General features: G+C 44.9%; 1 protein-coding gene across 1 annotated transcript in view; it reads left to right on the top strand.

Moving 5' to 3' along the window:
- The window catches only part of NLRP1 (NLR family pyrin domain containing 1), a 45,220-nt gene that overhangs the window by 7,766 nt on the left and 20,190 nt on the right, over positions 1–17,264 (top strand). Inside the window, 5 exon segments of the mRNA XM_059668995.1 lie at positions 2,138–3,767; positions 6,063–6,233; positions 11,666–11,836; positions 12,351–12,521; positions 17,082–17,154. Coding sequence (XP_059524978.1) covers positions 2,138–3,767; positions 6,063–6,233; positions 11,666–11,836; positions 12,351–12,521; positions 17,082–17,154 — 2,216 coding nt within the window.

Genomic DNA, 17,264 nt, shown 5'->3' with positions numbered 1-17,264 from the left:
TAGTGGTAATGAACTCCCTCCACTTTTGTTTATCTAGGAATACCTTTATAGCTCTTTCATTTCTGAACCTTTGCTCATTCTTAGCTGACAGCTGTTTTTTCTCTCAGCACTTTGAATATGTATATCATCTACTCTATCTGAACGGTGATGTTTCTGCTGAAATTTGTTCATAGCTTTGTGGGAGTCCCCTTGTCTGAGATCAGTCATTCTCTTGCTCCTTTCATATTCTCTTTGTCTTTCATTTTTGACAATTTCATTATAATGTGATAAATGAAGTCCTTTTAAAGTTGAATCTGTACCAGGACCTATGAGTTTCATGTACCTGGATGTACATCTCTTCACATGTCTTGCATTTTATATAATTTTCATGTCATTAAATATAATTCTTCTTTGACTTTTTCAACCATTTAAAAATGTAACAACCATTCTTAGGTCACAGGTTGTACAACAGGTGGACACTTAGATTTGGCCACAATTTGCCAACCCCTGGTCAAAAGCAAAATGCTAAAATGTACCTTGATAGAAGTATTGGTGGTAAGGGTAGAATTCTGAAAGTTTTACTAAATCAAGAGAATTTAGATATGTGGAATGCTAGGAGATCCATTAAAACCAGGATATTTTGGAGAACATGGCACCAAAAGACCTAAGTCCTCTCTTGGCACCTCAGGCAGACATAGGATTCAGAGTGGGGTGGACCATAGCCATGATGCAGAGTGGCCATATTGATGCATTAGAAGATCTGCACTTTGTCTCACGAGAGACAATAAAAGTGGATCTTCAGATCATGATTGCAGAGGAGGGAGTGGGACCCTAATACCCTATTCTCACCAAGCTACAGGTGAAAATTGGCCCACGTACTCTGGAGATCCAGCAGGTTTCCCAAGATGAACTGGACTTCAGGACCCCAGATGGGTCACTTGCATCATCTAAAAAATTCATCTATGAAAAGAGATGAAAGTCACTCAAAATATTCTGAAGGAAAAGGATGTAGCAGTAATTTGACTTGGAAGCTGACACAAATATGACCGTGAGGTTCATCCCAGGGGCACAGTCCCTGACATGTGCTCAGCTCCTCACAGTTCATAAACCACTTTCTCTTCTGTCCAGGTGGTTTCCCCCAGAAGCTGACATTGGAGAGCAGGTGGCTTATTCAAGAACTGGTTCCCTGGAAGCACCATTAGGAGAGAGAAGTGGGAAGGGAAAGGGGGAACAAATGAAACCTGCATTGTGGGGCAACTGAGGTTCAATGAACTAGGGATCTTCAGAAGACAGTGTCATCTGTCCTGGGGGTCAGGGTACTGCCATCTATCACTGGTTGAGAGCTCACCCTGGAGCTTTAGTTCCCCAGGGCTTCTGGCCTGTCACACCCAATGCCTGAGAGAGAGTCCTCAGACAGAAAACCACAGGTGCGAGTAGAAGAATAATCTTGCCATGTGGTTAAATGGGTGGGTGCAGAGGAGGTACTCTCAGGAACCAATCATATCTGCTTCACCATCCATCCATTATATCCTTCACTCAACCATAACTACTTATAATTTATGACTGAAAAACTGATGCTGAGTGGGGCTAATAGCTCAGGTCATGGAATTAGTGAGAGCAGACAGTTGTGTCTGTTTGTTCACTCTTTATTCCCAGCCTCTAGATAAGTGCCCCGCAGTGTAAGCCCTAGATTAGATATTTGCAGAAGGAAGAAACATCACCCTATGAGAATGATTTGTCAAGTCAACACTTAAGCTGGAGATCAACCAAAGGACTTGTGTGCATGCATATAAGCATAACCAATGGACATAAGACACTGGGGGGAAGGGGAGGCCGGGGGAGTGTCAAGGGGGGGTGGGGAGGGGGGAAGAAGGAGATATATGTAATACTCTTTGTAATACTTTAAGCAATAAAACAAAATTTAAAAAAATAAAATTATGTATACGTATACAATCCTATTTTTATAAAGCAAATCAATAATTCAAAAAAATTAAGCTGGGATCTTTTCCTCAGGACCCTGTTTTCTCTACTGGCCTAGCAAGAATGTACCATATCAGCAGCCAGCACAGGGTGTAGCTTCAAGTGGGTTCAGAAAACAATTGTGGAATAAATGGAGAAACAATTGAACAAATGTTCCATCTTTCTCTCCTTTCTGTAGGAATCAAAGAAAAATACCAGAACCAAAGGAGAGAGAGTTACTGCCCTACACAGTCATGGAGAAATGAGTATTTGCACCAAAAATTCACACAACTGCTACTTCTACACAGATCTCAACCCAGAGGCTATGACTCCCTGCTCAGGAGAAGAAGGAATCATGAGGTGGTAGATAAACAAAGACATTTGATGGAGATCGGAGACTTATTTGGCCCAGGCCTGAGTACCCAGGAGGAGCCTCCCACTGTCGTGGTGCATGGAGTTGCTGGAATCGGGAAGTCAACCCTGGCCAGGCAGGTGAGGGGAGCCTGGGAGGAAGGCTGGCTGTTCAGGGACCGCTTCAAGCATGTCTTCTACTTCAACTGCAGAGAGCTGGCCCAGTCCAAGACCATGAGTCTCGCTAAGCTCATCACAAAAGACTGGGCTGCGCCCAAGGCTGCCATTGGGCAGATCCTGTCTCAGCCAGAGCAGCTGCTCTTCATTCTTGATAACTTAGATGAACCAAAATGGGACTTGAAGGGGCAGAGTTCTGAGCTCTGTCCACACTGGAGCCAGCAACAGCAGGTGCACACACTGCTGGGCAGTTTGCTAAAGAAAACCTTACTTCCCACGGCTTCCCTGCTGATCACAGCTCGGATCACAGCTCTGTGGAGGCTCAAAACTTCTTTAAAGCATCCTCGCTGGGTGGAGGTCCTGGGATTCTCCGAGTCGGCCAGGAAGGAGTATTTCTACAAATATTTCACTGATAGGAGGCAAGCAATAAGAGCCTTTACCTTGGTTGAATCCAACCCAGCTCTCCTGACCATGTGTCTCATGCCCTTGGTGTCCTGGCTGGTCTGCACTTGCCTGAAGCAGCAGATGGAGCAGGAGCAACCACTCTCACTGACCTCCCAGACGACCACAGCCCTCTGTCTCCACTACTTTTTCCATGTTCTCCAGGCTCAGTCCCTCGGGACTAAGTTGAGGGGCTTCTGCTCTCTGGCTGCTGAAGGCACCTGGCAAGGAAAGACTCTGTTCAGCCTCAAGGACTTCAGGAAACACGGGTTAGACGCTTCCATCATCTCCACTCTCTTAAACATGGGTGTTCTTAAACAGCACCCCACCCCTCAGAGATACAGCTTCATTCACCTGTGCTTCCAGGAGTTCTTTGCAGCAATGTCCTATGCTTTAGGCGATAGAGTGTTGAAACGTGGTCGCTTTACAAACATGAAATTTATAAGAGACTTGACAGATGTATATGACAGGCGTGACCTGTTTGGGAAACCAACCACATGTTTCCTGTTTGGTCTTTTGAGTGATCAGGGGATGAGAGAGATGGAGAGCATCTTCAAATGCAGCCTGTCACAGGAGAGGCATTCCTATCTGCTGCAGTTGGCCAAGAGGGAAGTTGACTACAAGCGTCGTAACCTTGAGCCATATTGTTGGCACTTGCTCCACTGTTTTTATGAGAATCAGGACAAAAGGTTTCTGACAGAAATGATGTCCAATTTCTATAGAATGAGGATATGTGTCCAAACTCACATGGAGCTCCTGGTGTTCACGTTCTGCTTTAAATTCTGCCATCGCTTGATGACGCTTCAACTGAATGACGGTGGAGAGGAAAAACTAGCTCAAAGGCCTTCAGGTGTAGTTCTGTGAGTGTTCCCCCTCCCCTCTTTCCAGCTCCTCTGTTGGTACCACCGCCCTCAGAACTGGGGGCACTCCACTAAGCCTGGCCCCAGTGGCTTTAGGACTGAGGTCACCAGTAACTTTTTTTCTCAATAATTTTTTTTAATATATTTTATTGATTTTTCACAGAGAGGAAGGGAGAGGGATAGAGAGTTAGAAACATCATGAGAGAGAAACATCGATCAGCTGCCTCCTGCACATCTCCCACTGGGGATGTGCCCGCAACCCAGGTATATGCCCTTGACCGGAATCGAACCTGGGACCTTCAGTCCGCAGGCCGACACTCTATCCACTGAGCCAAACCGGTTTCGGCTCAATAATTTTTTAAAATATATTTTGATTAATTTCAGAGTGGAAGGGACCTTCATTATAAAGTAAAGTATATATTCTCTGGTCTTATTTTTATGCACATTTCTAGAGCAAAACTGAGTCATACTGCACCTTTTATTTTACAGTCAGCTTTCTTTCTTTATTTTTATATCAAGACTTTCTTCTGTGTTATGAAGTAGCCTGGTACAACACCATTTTGAACGACCATACCGTTTCCCATAGGGAAGGTGCCACAAATATCTGACCAATCCTCTATTTTCAGACATTTAATTTATTTCTAGTTGTTGTGGTTATATAGGTAAGGTGGTCCTTAAAGGACCAGGGGGCAGGTGTTGCAAGTGGTGGTGGCCTTCAGAAGTGTCCTGAGCAGGCAGAGAGGTGGAGGCCAGAAGAGAGCAAGAGGAATCAGAGGCACCAAGACAAAGTAAGACAGTTTGCAATAGATGGTGACACAGAGTCTGGAGAGACTCCCATGGGAAAGTCAGAGGCTGCAGCTGCTGTGGGCAGGGAGATTGTAAAGGCATTGAGTCAGCCAGGCAAGGCAGGGAGAATAGCAAGGAGGATACTGTAAACAACAAGTCTGTGAAGAAATGATGACAACTGGCCCGAGGCTGTGGGAGGGAGAGGAAGACCAATACGAGAGAGTAAGGATGAGCAGCTCTAGGAAGTTGGTTTGTAATTAAGCACTGTGCGTCTTGTTAATAAATTTTTAAGCTTTTCTTTTAGCCTCTCTGATTAAAGTTTAAAGTTGGCTAATGTTTCAACAAAACAAAGTGTTTAAAAATGTATTATTCAAATTTCCCAAAACTACATAAATGTTTACAAAACACATAAACTTTCAAATGATACGTGTTTGGTACCTTTGCAGCATGGTGTGTCTTAGAGCTGTTAAAGCTAAAACTGCACTAAGATTTTAGGGATTCTCGGTAACACCTCTACCTCCTCACAAAACCCTCCGAGGCAGCTCCTCTTCTCCCCTCCCTGCAGCAGGGGGAATGACTGAGGCACTGACAAGTGGAATTGCCACGCAAAAGGATAGCTCCAGAGCCTCTTCTCACCTCGGAACAGCTCTGCAGACATGAAGGGAAAGATGAATGGAGTGAGGGACATATTGGGTGCTCTTTTCTGGCAAGAAAATACAGATGGCAGTTTGCAACTTGAAATAGAATTTGAGTCATTGAGCCATGGGAGTGGATAAAATCACTTTGATAGTGTGTGGAATGTAGAATTTAAATTGGTGGAAATGATACAGGCAGTTTACCCTAAAACTCCCAGAAAAAAGCCCATCATCCTCTCCCCACATCCTGCAAATGTTCTCTCCTGAGACATTCCCCTTTGACATCTCTCTCCTGGAGACCCTCTCTGTGCTCTTGCTATCCTGGGAAGGGGATAGGGTCCCACACAAGCCAATCTGGACAGCAGCATATATAGTCATAATCAACAATCCCATCACAAAATCATCTTAAGCCACCTCTCCTAAAGTCTGTTACCTTCTCTTACCTCTTCTGTTCCTTTCTGGAAATTGGGACTTTACAGTATCTATGCCAGAGGAAGAAAGGCATGTCTGCATTGATGAGAGGAAGACTGTCTGCATCCCCAGGCTCTGTGCTGGGCACTGCAGATAAAAAAAAAATGAACATCTGCCCCAGCCCACAAGAAATTCCCAGACTGAGGCAGAAACAGACACACTAAATGAGCACTGCAGTGTAGAATGGCAAGGGCTGTACTGTGAGAAACCACACGGAAGGGGGCAAATTGGCCCAGGGTGATGGAAACAGAGGGGCAGTTCCAGAGACTGATCACCCCTGGCAATAGCCCTGCCCATGGCAGCCTGGCACTCAGAGGGGCCAACCCCATGGTGTTGAGCACAGTGTGCACATAAGACCCCCCACACACCGGTCACATCTCCCCTGTCCCTCTCTCTCCCTCAGGTACAGCTGGGGCCCGTTTACAGATTCCTGGTGGCAGATGTTCTTCTCTATTCTCAAAGTCCCTAGAAGCCCGAGGGAGCTGGACCTGAGTGGGAACTCTCTGAGCTGCTCTGCAGTACAGAGTCTTTGTGATGCCCTGAAAAGCCCACACTGCCACCTGGACTCCTTGAGGTGAGTCTGGCCTGGGTTCTGATCTGAAACAGGAGATCCAAGGTAAAAGTTGTGTCTAGGATGGGTGTGTGGTCTTTGTAGTCAACAAATATTCATTGAGCCTCTCTCTGACCATGGCTACTTCAGTAAGCAGATAGGATTCTGTTTTCACAGAGTTTGCAAGTGACTGACATTAACCACACAAACAAATGTGTCATTACAGGCTCAGGTCAGGGCCTCCATTGGAAAACAACCTGAATAAAGTGAATATTGAAGGGCATATGAAGAATACAGAGGGTTTACCTAGGTGAAGCAGGAGGGCACAAAGGTCAAAGGCCCTGTGGCAGGAGGGAGGATGGGCTGTCATGGGATTGAAAGCAGACAAGTGAGGCTGGAGGATGGAGAGCAAAGGAGCCACAGGAGGAGGCTACAGAGATCAGGAAGCCAGACTATCTATGCAAGGCCCAGGTGGAATCTGGGGTGGTTGTTTTTTCTAATGCAATGTAATTATAATCAAAAGATTGATATCATCAGTACATTTTCAAAGTAGAAACAAACTACCATATAAAATCCAGAATGGAGGAGAGCAATAGGAGAGGTTGGAAAACCAGTTCATAGGAAAGTTCCAGTTGTTCCTGTAAAGATGGGGAGAGCTTGGGCCAAGGGAAATTAACAAAGTTTCTGCAAGAAATGGTACTGTCTTGGACTACAGTGTTGGCCATGAAAATGGAAAGAAGTGAATGGTTTTAAGAGATCTCAAGAAAAGTAAAATCAACCAGACTGAATAATAGATTGGATTAATGGGGAAAGGGAAATGGAGCTATACAAGATGATCTTAGATTCAGGACAGAGATATGCATAGGATAATGGTACCTCACTGAGATGGAAATACTGGGAGAGGGGTGTGGCGGAGGAGATGTCATGGGTATGATTTTGTGCATGTTTCAAGTGCCTTTGAGGTACCAAGGAGAGATGTCCAACAAGTATCAAATAAAGCTGTAAACAAAAATAAGATGCCCCATACAACAAAACTCAACAAATTTAAAAGAATTACAATCATACAAATTATATTATCTGAACATAATAAAATGAAATTGAAAATCATAACAGATGGAAATTTAGGAAATTCACAAATACATTGAAATGAAACAACATATTCCTAAATAAACAATGGGTGGAAGAAGAAATCATAAGGCAAATTTAAAAGTATTTTGAGCCCGGCCAATGTGTCTCAGGATTTGAGCACTGACCCATAAATCTGGAAGTTATGATTCCTGGTCAGGCACATGCCCAGTTGGTGGGTTCAATCCCCAGTTGTGGGTGTGGAGGAGGAAGCCAATCAATCAATGACTCTCTTTCATCACTGATGCTCTCTCTCCCTCTCCCTTCCTCTCTGAAATAAATGAGTAATATATTTTTTTAAAATTATGGAAAACAAACAAACAAAGTATTTTGAGCCCTAGCTGGTTTGGCTCAGTAGATAGAGCATTGGCCCGTGGACTGAATCGTCCCAGGTTTGATCCAGGTCAAGCACACTTGCCTAGGTTGCAGGGTTCAATCCCCAGTAGGGGGCGTGCAGGAAGCAGCCAATCAATGATTCTCTCTCATCATTGATGTTTCTATCTCTCCCTCTCCCTTCCTCTCTGAAATTAATAAAAATATATTAAAAAATATATATTTTGAGATGAATGAAAACAAAAATAAAGCATACCAATCTTATTTGATGCAGCTAAATCAGTGCTGACAGAGAAATGTATAGATAGTAATGCCTAGATTTAAAAATAAGAAAAAGGGATACAACTGCACACTCATTGGAATCGCCAAAATTGAGAGCACTGACAACACCAAATGCTGACAACGTTGTGGAGGAAAAGGAACCCTCATACATTGCTGGTAGGAATGCAAAATAATACAGCCACATTGTGGATTCCTACAAAATTAAACACACCCTTACCATATGATCCAGCAATCATGCTCCTTGGTGTTTACCCAAATGAGTTGAAAACCCATATCCATACAAAAACCTGCACACCAATGTTTAAAGAAGCTTTATTTATAATTGCTCAAATGGAAAAACAATCAAGATGGCCTTCAGTAGGTGAGCAGATAAATTAACTGTGGTACATCCATACAATGGAATATTACTCAGTGTGCAAAAATGAGCCGGAAAGCTATGAAAATACATGAGGGGAATATAAATGCATGTGACTGGTTATAAAAAACACAATCTGAAAAGCTACATGCTGTATAATCCCAACAATGTAAAAGTCTTTAAAAGACAAAAATATGAAGGCAATAAAAAAAATCAGTAATTGCCAGCGGCTGGGGGCGGGGGGAGAAAAATGATAGAGGGTAGTGACTATTCTGTATGACACTACAATGGTGGCTATATGTCATTTTATATTTGTCAAAAATCATAGACTATAAAGCATCAAAAGTGAAGCATAATGTAAACTATGGACTTTGGGTGATCATGATGTGTCAATGTAGGTTCACTGATTGCAACAAATTCACTGCTCTGCTGCCAGGTGTTGATAATGGGGGAGGTGTGCATGTGGGGGCAGGGCTATGTAGGAAATCTCTGTGTTTTGCCCAAATGTTTCTGAAAACTAAAACTATTCAAACAAAACAAAAGTCTATTTAAGAAAGAAAGGGGAAATGGTCAGAGGGAAAGAAGGGGGAGAAAAAGAAGGAACTCAGATCAATAATGTTCCACTATACGAACCAAAAAGAAATAAAAACAGGAGAAAATATAACAAAAAGCAAGCTGGTCCTAGCTGGTTTGGCTAAGTGGATAGAGCATCGACCTGCGGACTGAAGGGTCCTGGGTTTGATTCTGATCAAGGGTTGTGGGCTCGATCCCCAGTAGGGGCATTCGGGAGGCGGCCAATCAATGATTCTCTCTCATCATTGATGTTTCTATCTCTCTCTCCCTCTCCCTTCCTCTCTGAAATAAATAAAAAGTATTTTCTTTTTAAAAAAAAAAAAAGCAAGCCAAAGAAATAAAATAATATGAACTTAACTGGGAATAAATAAACCCGAGAATACAAAAACAATACAAAAAATAATGACACCAAAAGTTAGTTCTTTGCAAAACTCAGCAAAATTAACAGACTTTTAGCTAGACTTACTGGGATAAAAAGAGATACAATTCAAATTAGTAATATCAGGAATGGAAGAGAGGTAATCACAATTGACCTAACAGAAAAAGTTTTTAAAGAACTTTAAAGAAATATTAAATACTGTAAGCCAACAAATTAGATAACCTAAATGAAATGAACCATTTCCTAAAAAACACAACTACTGAAACTGACTCAAGGAGAGGTAGGAAGTCTAAATAAACCTATAACAAGTAAATAGGTTAAATTATTAAAAAAAAAAAAAAACATTTCTACATAGATGAGCCCAGGCCCAGATGGCTTCATTGATTAAGTCTACCAAACCTTTAAAGAAGAATTAACACCAATATTCTCAAACTCTGAAAAAGAAAAATAGAAGAGGGGATAATTGCTAACTCATTCTATGACAGCAGCATTCCCTTGATATCAAAGTCACACAAAGACAAGCAAAGTCATCACAAGGCATTAAAAATACTACAAACCAATATCTCTTATGAATATAGATATGAAAATTCTCAACAAAATACTAAAAACAAATAAAAAGGATGGTAAAGGATGACAAACAGGGATATATCCCAGGAATGCAAAGCTGGTTTAACTCAGGAAAACTGACCAATACAATACATCATGCTAATAGAATAAAGGACAAAAAGTACATGATCATCTCAATAGATATAGACATGGTACTTGACAAAATCCAATACCTTTCACATTGATAACACCATTTCAATTAACTAGAAAAGAGGAAACTTTCTCAACCTAATGGCTCCACTTTTCCCTGTGAAGTAGGAATTCAGTTATTTACTGACAATGAGTGTGAGGTTAGGGTGTTGGAGACTTGGGGAAGTAAAATACTGAAGTGGGAGATTTATAGAGTGGGAGATTTCTGCCTTCCAGACATGGTTGGAGCCCATGCAATTCATGATTGTAGCCACCAAGCTTGTTACTCTGGTGGGAGTGAGAGTAGGGTAGTGGGACAATGGCCGAGTTTGGGTTAGCTAGAGGGATATGGTGAGAGGTCAGAGAGTAAGTCATTCAGTCATATTACCGATGACATATCATAGAATTTAAGCTAGATTCCAAGCAAAGTGAAAAAAAAAGGAAGTGCTGAGAGACTGGGAGAAAGAAGAGAATCAAGGAATTGCTCATTGAAGAAGAGTCCTGGTAGGATAAGTTGAGCACGAGAGGATGGTAACAAACCCAGTCCTTGGGCTTCCTGTATCCACATGAGGCTTCTTCACCTTTCCTAAAACCCTTCTTAATAAGGACCACCTGAGTCCAGGAGGAAAAGCCTTTGAAAAGGTCTCAGAAAACTTTATTCTACCTTAAACTTCACAGCAAGTGGAGAGACACCAAGGTACAATGTACTGCTTACGTTGTGATCTTTACAATCTAAATATCAAGAAATATTTATTTTGGCCTCCAAAAAACTTGTGAAAATGGCAGAGCAGGGACAATGATTTCCATTTTCCAGATAGTAAGAACTGAAACTCAGTGGAGTGAACCAACTTGCTCAAATTTAAACAGCTAGAAATGGGAGAACTGGGACTGGAACTCAGTGAGCACACGGCCCAGCACCACCTGCAGCACTTCATCATGAAAGCCAGGATCTACTTCATGCTGACAAAGTGGGGCAGGGCAATAAAAGAGATTTTTCACGGGAACTAATGATGGATCAGGCAGATGTGATCATTTCCTCACTACAAAAGCTAATTCTATATGAAAGAACTGGAAGATTTACTGCCTTTGGATGTAGGAATATCTAAGACCTTTGAACAAAGTCCTAACTAATAATTAGATTTCTCTGGAAATCAGTTGAATATGCTAGACTCAAGGATTCTGGGTGCTTTGCTTGTTATGGACATATAAAACTGAGCTTAGTACATGGACAAAGGAGAAGGAATTGGTAAAGGAGAGATTGGAGGTCTGAAGAGGGGATTCCAGAAAGAACAGGTCAGAGGGGAGGCAGGAGGGTTTGAAATCAAAGGCACAGGAGAAAAGAGCCTTGGCCCTTCTGGGACAGAAGGACAAGAGAAGGGCTGCATGAAATCTGTTTTGGCTCAGTGGACAGAGCGTCAGCCTGTGGACTGAAGGGTCCTGGGTTTGATTCCAGTCAAAGGAAACCCCTTTGTAGGTAAGTAACTGCTTTTCTCTTGCTTCTTTTAAGATTTTTTGTCTTTGTTTCCTATAAATCTCCCAGTACCTGTGCATTTCTGGGGGTCTGGGGGGTCTTACTTACTGCCTGACCCAGAAGAGGTGCCCATGGGTGCTCGTGGGTGTCTGTGGAATCAAGAGGTAAGGAAACGCAAGGCTATCAGTGTTTGTCTCCCACAGGTTGGCCAACTGCGGCCTCACAGCAGAAGGCTGCAGGGCCCTTGCCCGTGTGCTGAGTGACAACAGGCACCTGATAGAGCTGGATCTGAGCTTCAACAAGCTCCGAGACACCGGAGCCAGGCACCTATTCCGGGAGCTGAGACATTCTCACTGCAAGCTGTGGTGGCTGCTGTAATTGCTCCTCTTTGACACTACTTTGAGGGGTGGGTAAAGGAGGAGAGGGAGCTGCCTAAGACCCTGGGTCAGGGAGAAGCTGAGAGCTAGGTAGGATGGGGTGATTTGGGTTTGAAGCAAGTAGACACCCCAGTGTTGAAACCCACCAAAGAATCCTGTGTCAACTCCCTGGGCACTTGGTAGGGCCAATGTAGTTAACAATCAGACCTAGTGCACAAGTGGAACATTGGGTAAATAAATCATATAATGTTGATGTGGGGAGTTGCAAGATTGTTGGTAATCTCACAGGAGTGAGAAAGGGAGGTTCTCTGATCCTGAGGGGCTCCTTGGCTGCAGGAGAAAATTAAAATCTCCCGGATTACTATTAACCAGACACGTGTTTATCTTCCTTTATGTCACCAGGGACCCCCAAAGGGACACAGGTGCTAGAGATGGAAATCAGACCTCCCTTTACCCTGAGGAGAGGGCCTTGTGAACAATGACTTCCAGCCCATGTGCTTTTCTCCCACAGGCTCGTCAGCTGTGGCCTCACATCTGCCTGCTGCCAGGACCTGGCCTCCATGCTCAGTAACAACTATATGCTGTCAGAGCTGGACCTGCAGCAGAACGACCTGGGCGACCTCGGTGTGAGGCTGCTCTGTGAAGGACTCAGGCATCCTAACTGCCGCCTCAAGTACCTGAGGTAAGGCCCTGGGGTCATTTCTGGGCAGAGGGCAGGGAAGGGGAGGGAGAGCAATGGAAAGGGGTGTGGGGGCATGAATTGGACCGGGAAAGTAAAGGGGCAGCAAAATGCCTGGGCAGCCTGGGTTCCCTACCGGATCCACCACTGACTTAGGCCATGAGACTTGGTTTCTTTATCTTTGTAACAGGACTACCATATCCACCTCATAGATGTGATGAAATAAAATGCATCACAGCACTGGAAACAGATTTGAGAGGCTGAAATGATAATTACTAGTGAGACCACATGTTCTTAGAGAATCCTAGGTTCATTTCTCCTCCAGAACAATCTCTCCTTCCTTCCTTCCTTCCTTCCTTCCTTCCTTCCTTCCTTCCTTCCTTCCTTCCTTCCTTCCTTCCTTTCTTCATGGTCTCTTTCAATCACTCATTCATCCATTCATTCATTTCATGGCTCCCAATTGCCAAGCACTGGGCCAGGCACTGAAGGGACAATAGTGAGCCACAGACACGGGTCCTGTCCCCTTAAGCTTCCACTACAGTGACAAGGAGACAGTTGTTGATGACATGTTAACACACAGTGTGTATCTCTGAGCTCCATGCAGTTTGTGAATGGAAAGTGCACTGTGTTATGAGCGTGTAACAGGGAGGGGGTGGGGGAGAAGGATGCAATTAGACTCAGGGGCAGGGAGGGCCTATCTTAGGAAGTGACATCAGACTGAGACCTGAAGCAGAAAGAGGAGCTGACCAGGCCCAGTAAGGAGGAGCAGTCCAGGCTGAGAATAGCGTGGGGGAGACCCCAGGACAGAATCAGGCTCAGAACACTGGAGAGCGGTGTGACTGGGGTGCAGTGACCCCCAACCCTTTTTACCCACACTGTCTCCTGGCCACTTCCTGTCACCCTCCAGCCTGAAAACAAGTCCACAGCCAGTTTCTGACTGAACATTTCCTGCAGCTCCTGGCTGGGGCCTGTCTCACACTCAGAGCTGACAGGGCTCCAAACATCCATGTCCTGACCCCTCAGTCTTGGCCGAGGCTCCAGCTGGCTCTCAGCCTTTCATCCGCAAGTCCTCCTTTCTCAAGCCTAAATGAGCAGGAGGTGAACACTCTACATGTGGATCCTCACAGAGCCCACTCTGACCCTTCATAAGCAAGGGAACTCCATCCATGGGGCTACCACCACCCAGCCCCCTCCCCTCTGAGCATGTGTGGCTATCACCATCTCCTATATCCTGAAGGGCCTCTCCAGAGCTGGGCCTTTGCAGTAGGTCTGCACCCATGCCCCGCTCACCCGTTACTCCTATTCCTATATAATAAAGATGTAATATGCAAATGGTTATTAGGCTGTGATGCGTAACAATCAGATCAGGGATCAGCAGGAGGGTGGGGCAGCAAGTTACAAGCAGCTGAAGGAAAGCTACAGGAGAGGGAAGGGCAGCAAGTTGTGAGAGGAGGGACAGGGATAGGGGGTTAGGGGAAGAGGGGAACTACAGGAGGGCAGGGCAGCGGGCAGAGAGCTACAGGAGGGCATAGGCTCATATTACGCGGAGCAGGTCCCTCCATGTTGGAGGTGAGGACATGGAGGCCCAGAGAGGGCAGCAGACATCCCAAATCCAACAAAACCCCAGAGCACACGGAGTGAGAGAATGGAAACAAGGCACACTCTCTCCAGGAAGCCTTGTAGCCTCTGAGAAGGAAATCCCAGGACCTACTCCTGTGTGATCATTGGAGGCCATGGACACTGGGTGTCCTCTGGTGGATGCTGCGAAGTCCTGCCCAGTCCCCTTTAAGGAATGAAGACCCAACCCCCACCCTGGAGTGCTGCCAGCAAGAAGGATGGCTCTGCCAACTATGGCCAGCTCACATAAGGTCACTGCCCTCCAATGACTGGGGTAGTGGTATAAGGACCCTCCTCCCAGTATGGACAGCTCTGGGGGGGTCATCCCCACATCAGAAGTCCCACAGAGAGGAGAAACCAAGATGGCGGCATAGGTAAAAACCAGAAATTGCTGCCTCTGACAACAACTTCAAAAATACAATGAAAAGACAAAACGGACATCATCCAGAACCACAGGAAGGCTGGCTGAGTGGAAATTCTACAACTAGAAGGAAAGAGAAAAGCACACTGAGACTCAGAGGAACTGCAGAAGTAAAGTGCAGAGGTTCGGAGGCTCGAACGGAAAGGGGCTGGCACCTGAGGACGTGGCTGTCTTTTTGAATCGGGAGGGAATCACAAGCTCCCGACTGCTCTGAACTCCAGTTCCGGGAAGTCTCTGGGTACCCAGGACTCATAAGGGGAGAAACTGGACTGTCTGGCAGCAGGCAGAACTCGGAACGTGAGGGCGGCTTTCCCTCAGAGGTGCTTGCAGCAATTACCAGGACACTGAGATACGCGGCCCCTTAGGGCAGGGCTGAGGATCAGCCATAGCTGCTTGCTCCGACCTATTGATTCCCAGACCCCACCCCACAGGCTGCGGCAGAAGCTTTTGCATATGAATGCCCTGGCCCTTTGCAACCTGAAAATTACCTAACAAATTGCAGCTGGGCCAGACAGACACAGAACTTCCAAGAGAAGGCCCAAGGCCCCACAGCAGCTTGCATTCCTTCACAGCTGGGCCTCATCTGGGCACCTCCAAACCCTCCAAAAAAGGAAGGGGTATCTGCAGATCTCTTTGTAGCTCCTGCTGGGTAACCTCAGGCAGAGGCTAAATTAGCACCTCCTTAGAACCAAGAGCCAGTGTACCCAGTGGTCAGAGTGGGACCATCCAGATTACAACTCCTCAGATCCATAAGGAACACACTCAGGGGGCAGACTCAGTGAGCAACAAAGCCCTACTGAAGCAAGTCTTGCCCCAGAAGGGTGTCTTCAGCACAGAAGTTCTCCCACTGCAGACACAGCTGATTCTCACAACCAATTGGCCTGGAGGTCAATTCCTCCCATTGATACCTACAACAATCAAGGCTTAACTAAAACAAGACTGTGCACAAAGCCCACAAGGGGGTGCACCAAGAGTGTCCACCTCAGGTAACTGGGGAGGCTGAGCCACTGGGCCCTATAGGACACCTAGAACACAAAACCACTCTACCAACACAGGGAAGCATAAAAAATGCGGAGACAAAGAAACAGGTCACAAATGGCAGAAAAGGAGGAAAGCAAATGACTGGATATAGAGTTCAAAACCACACTTTTAAGGTTTTTCAAGAATTTTATGGAAACCGCCGATAAATTTAGTGAGACCCTGGAGGATATGAATAAAGACCAACTAGAAATTAAGCATATACTGACTGAAATAAAGAATAATATACAGAGATCCAACAGCAGACAAGAGGATCCCAAGAATCAAGTCAAAGATTTGAAATAGGAAGAAACAAAAAATACCCAACCAGAAAAGCAAAAAGAAAAAAGAATCCAAAAATATGAAGATAGTGTAAGGAACCTCTGGGAGAACTTCAAGCATACCAACATCAGAATTATAGGGGTGCCAGAAGAAGAGAGAGGAGAGGGCAAGATATTGAAAACCTATTTGAAGAAATAATGACAGAAAACTTCCCCTACCTGGTGAAAGAAATAGACTTACAAGTCCAGGAAGCACAGAGAACCCCAAACAAAAGGAATCCAAAGAGGACCACACCAAGACACATCATAATTAAAATACCAAGAGCAAAAGACAAAGAGAGACTCTTAAAAGCAGCAAGAGAAAGAAAGTCAGTTACCTACAGGGGAGTACCCATATGACTGTCAGCTGATTTCTCAACAGAAACCATGCAGGCCAGAAGAGAGTGCAAGAAATATTCAAAGTGATGAATAGCAAGAACCTACAACCAAGATTACTTTAACCAGCAAAGCTATCATTTGGAATAGAAGGTCAGATAAAGAACTTCACAGATAAGAAAAAGCTAAAGGAGTTCATCACCATCAAACCAGTATTATATGAAATGCTGAAAGGTATTCTTTAAGAAGAGGAAGAAGAAAAAGGTAAAGATAAAAATTATGAACAACAAATACATATCTATCAACAAGTGAACCTAAAAATCAAGTGAATGAAAAATCTGATGAACAGAGTAAACCGGTGAATATAATAGAACGAGGGGCATGGAAAGTGAGTGGACTGACAATTCTTTGGGGGGAAAGGGGTGTGGGGTGCAGGAAGAGACTGGACAAAAATCGTACACCTATGGATGAGGACAATGGGGGAGGTGGTAAGGGCAGAGGGTGGGGTGGGAACTGGGTGGAGGAGAGCTAGGGGGGGGGGGAAGAGGAACACCTGTAATAATCTGAACAATAAAGATTTAATTTTTAAAAAAAAAGAAGTCCCACAGAGTCAGCTGTACCCCATGGGACTGCATCATACCCCAACTTGTCCCTCTCTCCAGTGCTGTTTTCTCCCTTCCTTTGCCCTTGTGTTAACCCAGCAACACTCCCTAATAAACCTCCTAACTCTTCTTTCCAATTCAAAATCAAGAGGTTCCTGCAGGACCTGGAAGGTTCCATATGAATCTGGGCCCTGAGGCCCTGGAGATGGTGGGTGGCCCCAGGATAACGAGGCTCCCTTTGTGCTTGCAGGCTGGACCTGACTCGGCTGAGTGAGGAGGCGACAGAGACGCTGAGGCTCCTGCAGCAGGAGAAGCCTCATATGGTCATCAATTATGGGTAAGAGGGGAGACACAGAACTCCCTGGAGCTGACCCAGGCCCAGGGCTGACTCCCAGAGGCTGGCCCAGAGACATGGGCCAGAAGTGGGGTGGGG

Source organism: Myotis daubentonii, chromosome 16, assembly GCF_963259705.1.
Source record: "Myotis daubentonii chromosome 16, mMyoDau2.1, whole genome shotgun sequence".
NCBI lineage: Eukaryota > Metazoa > Chordata > Mammalia > Chiroptera > Vespertilionidae > Myotis > Myotis daubentonii.
This window is presented reverse-complemented; position numbering and strand designations above follow the sequence as displayed.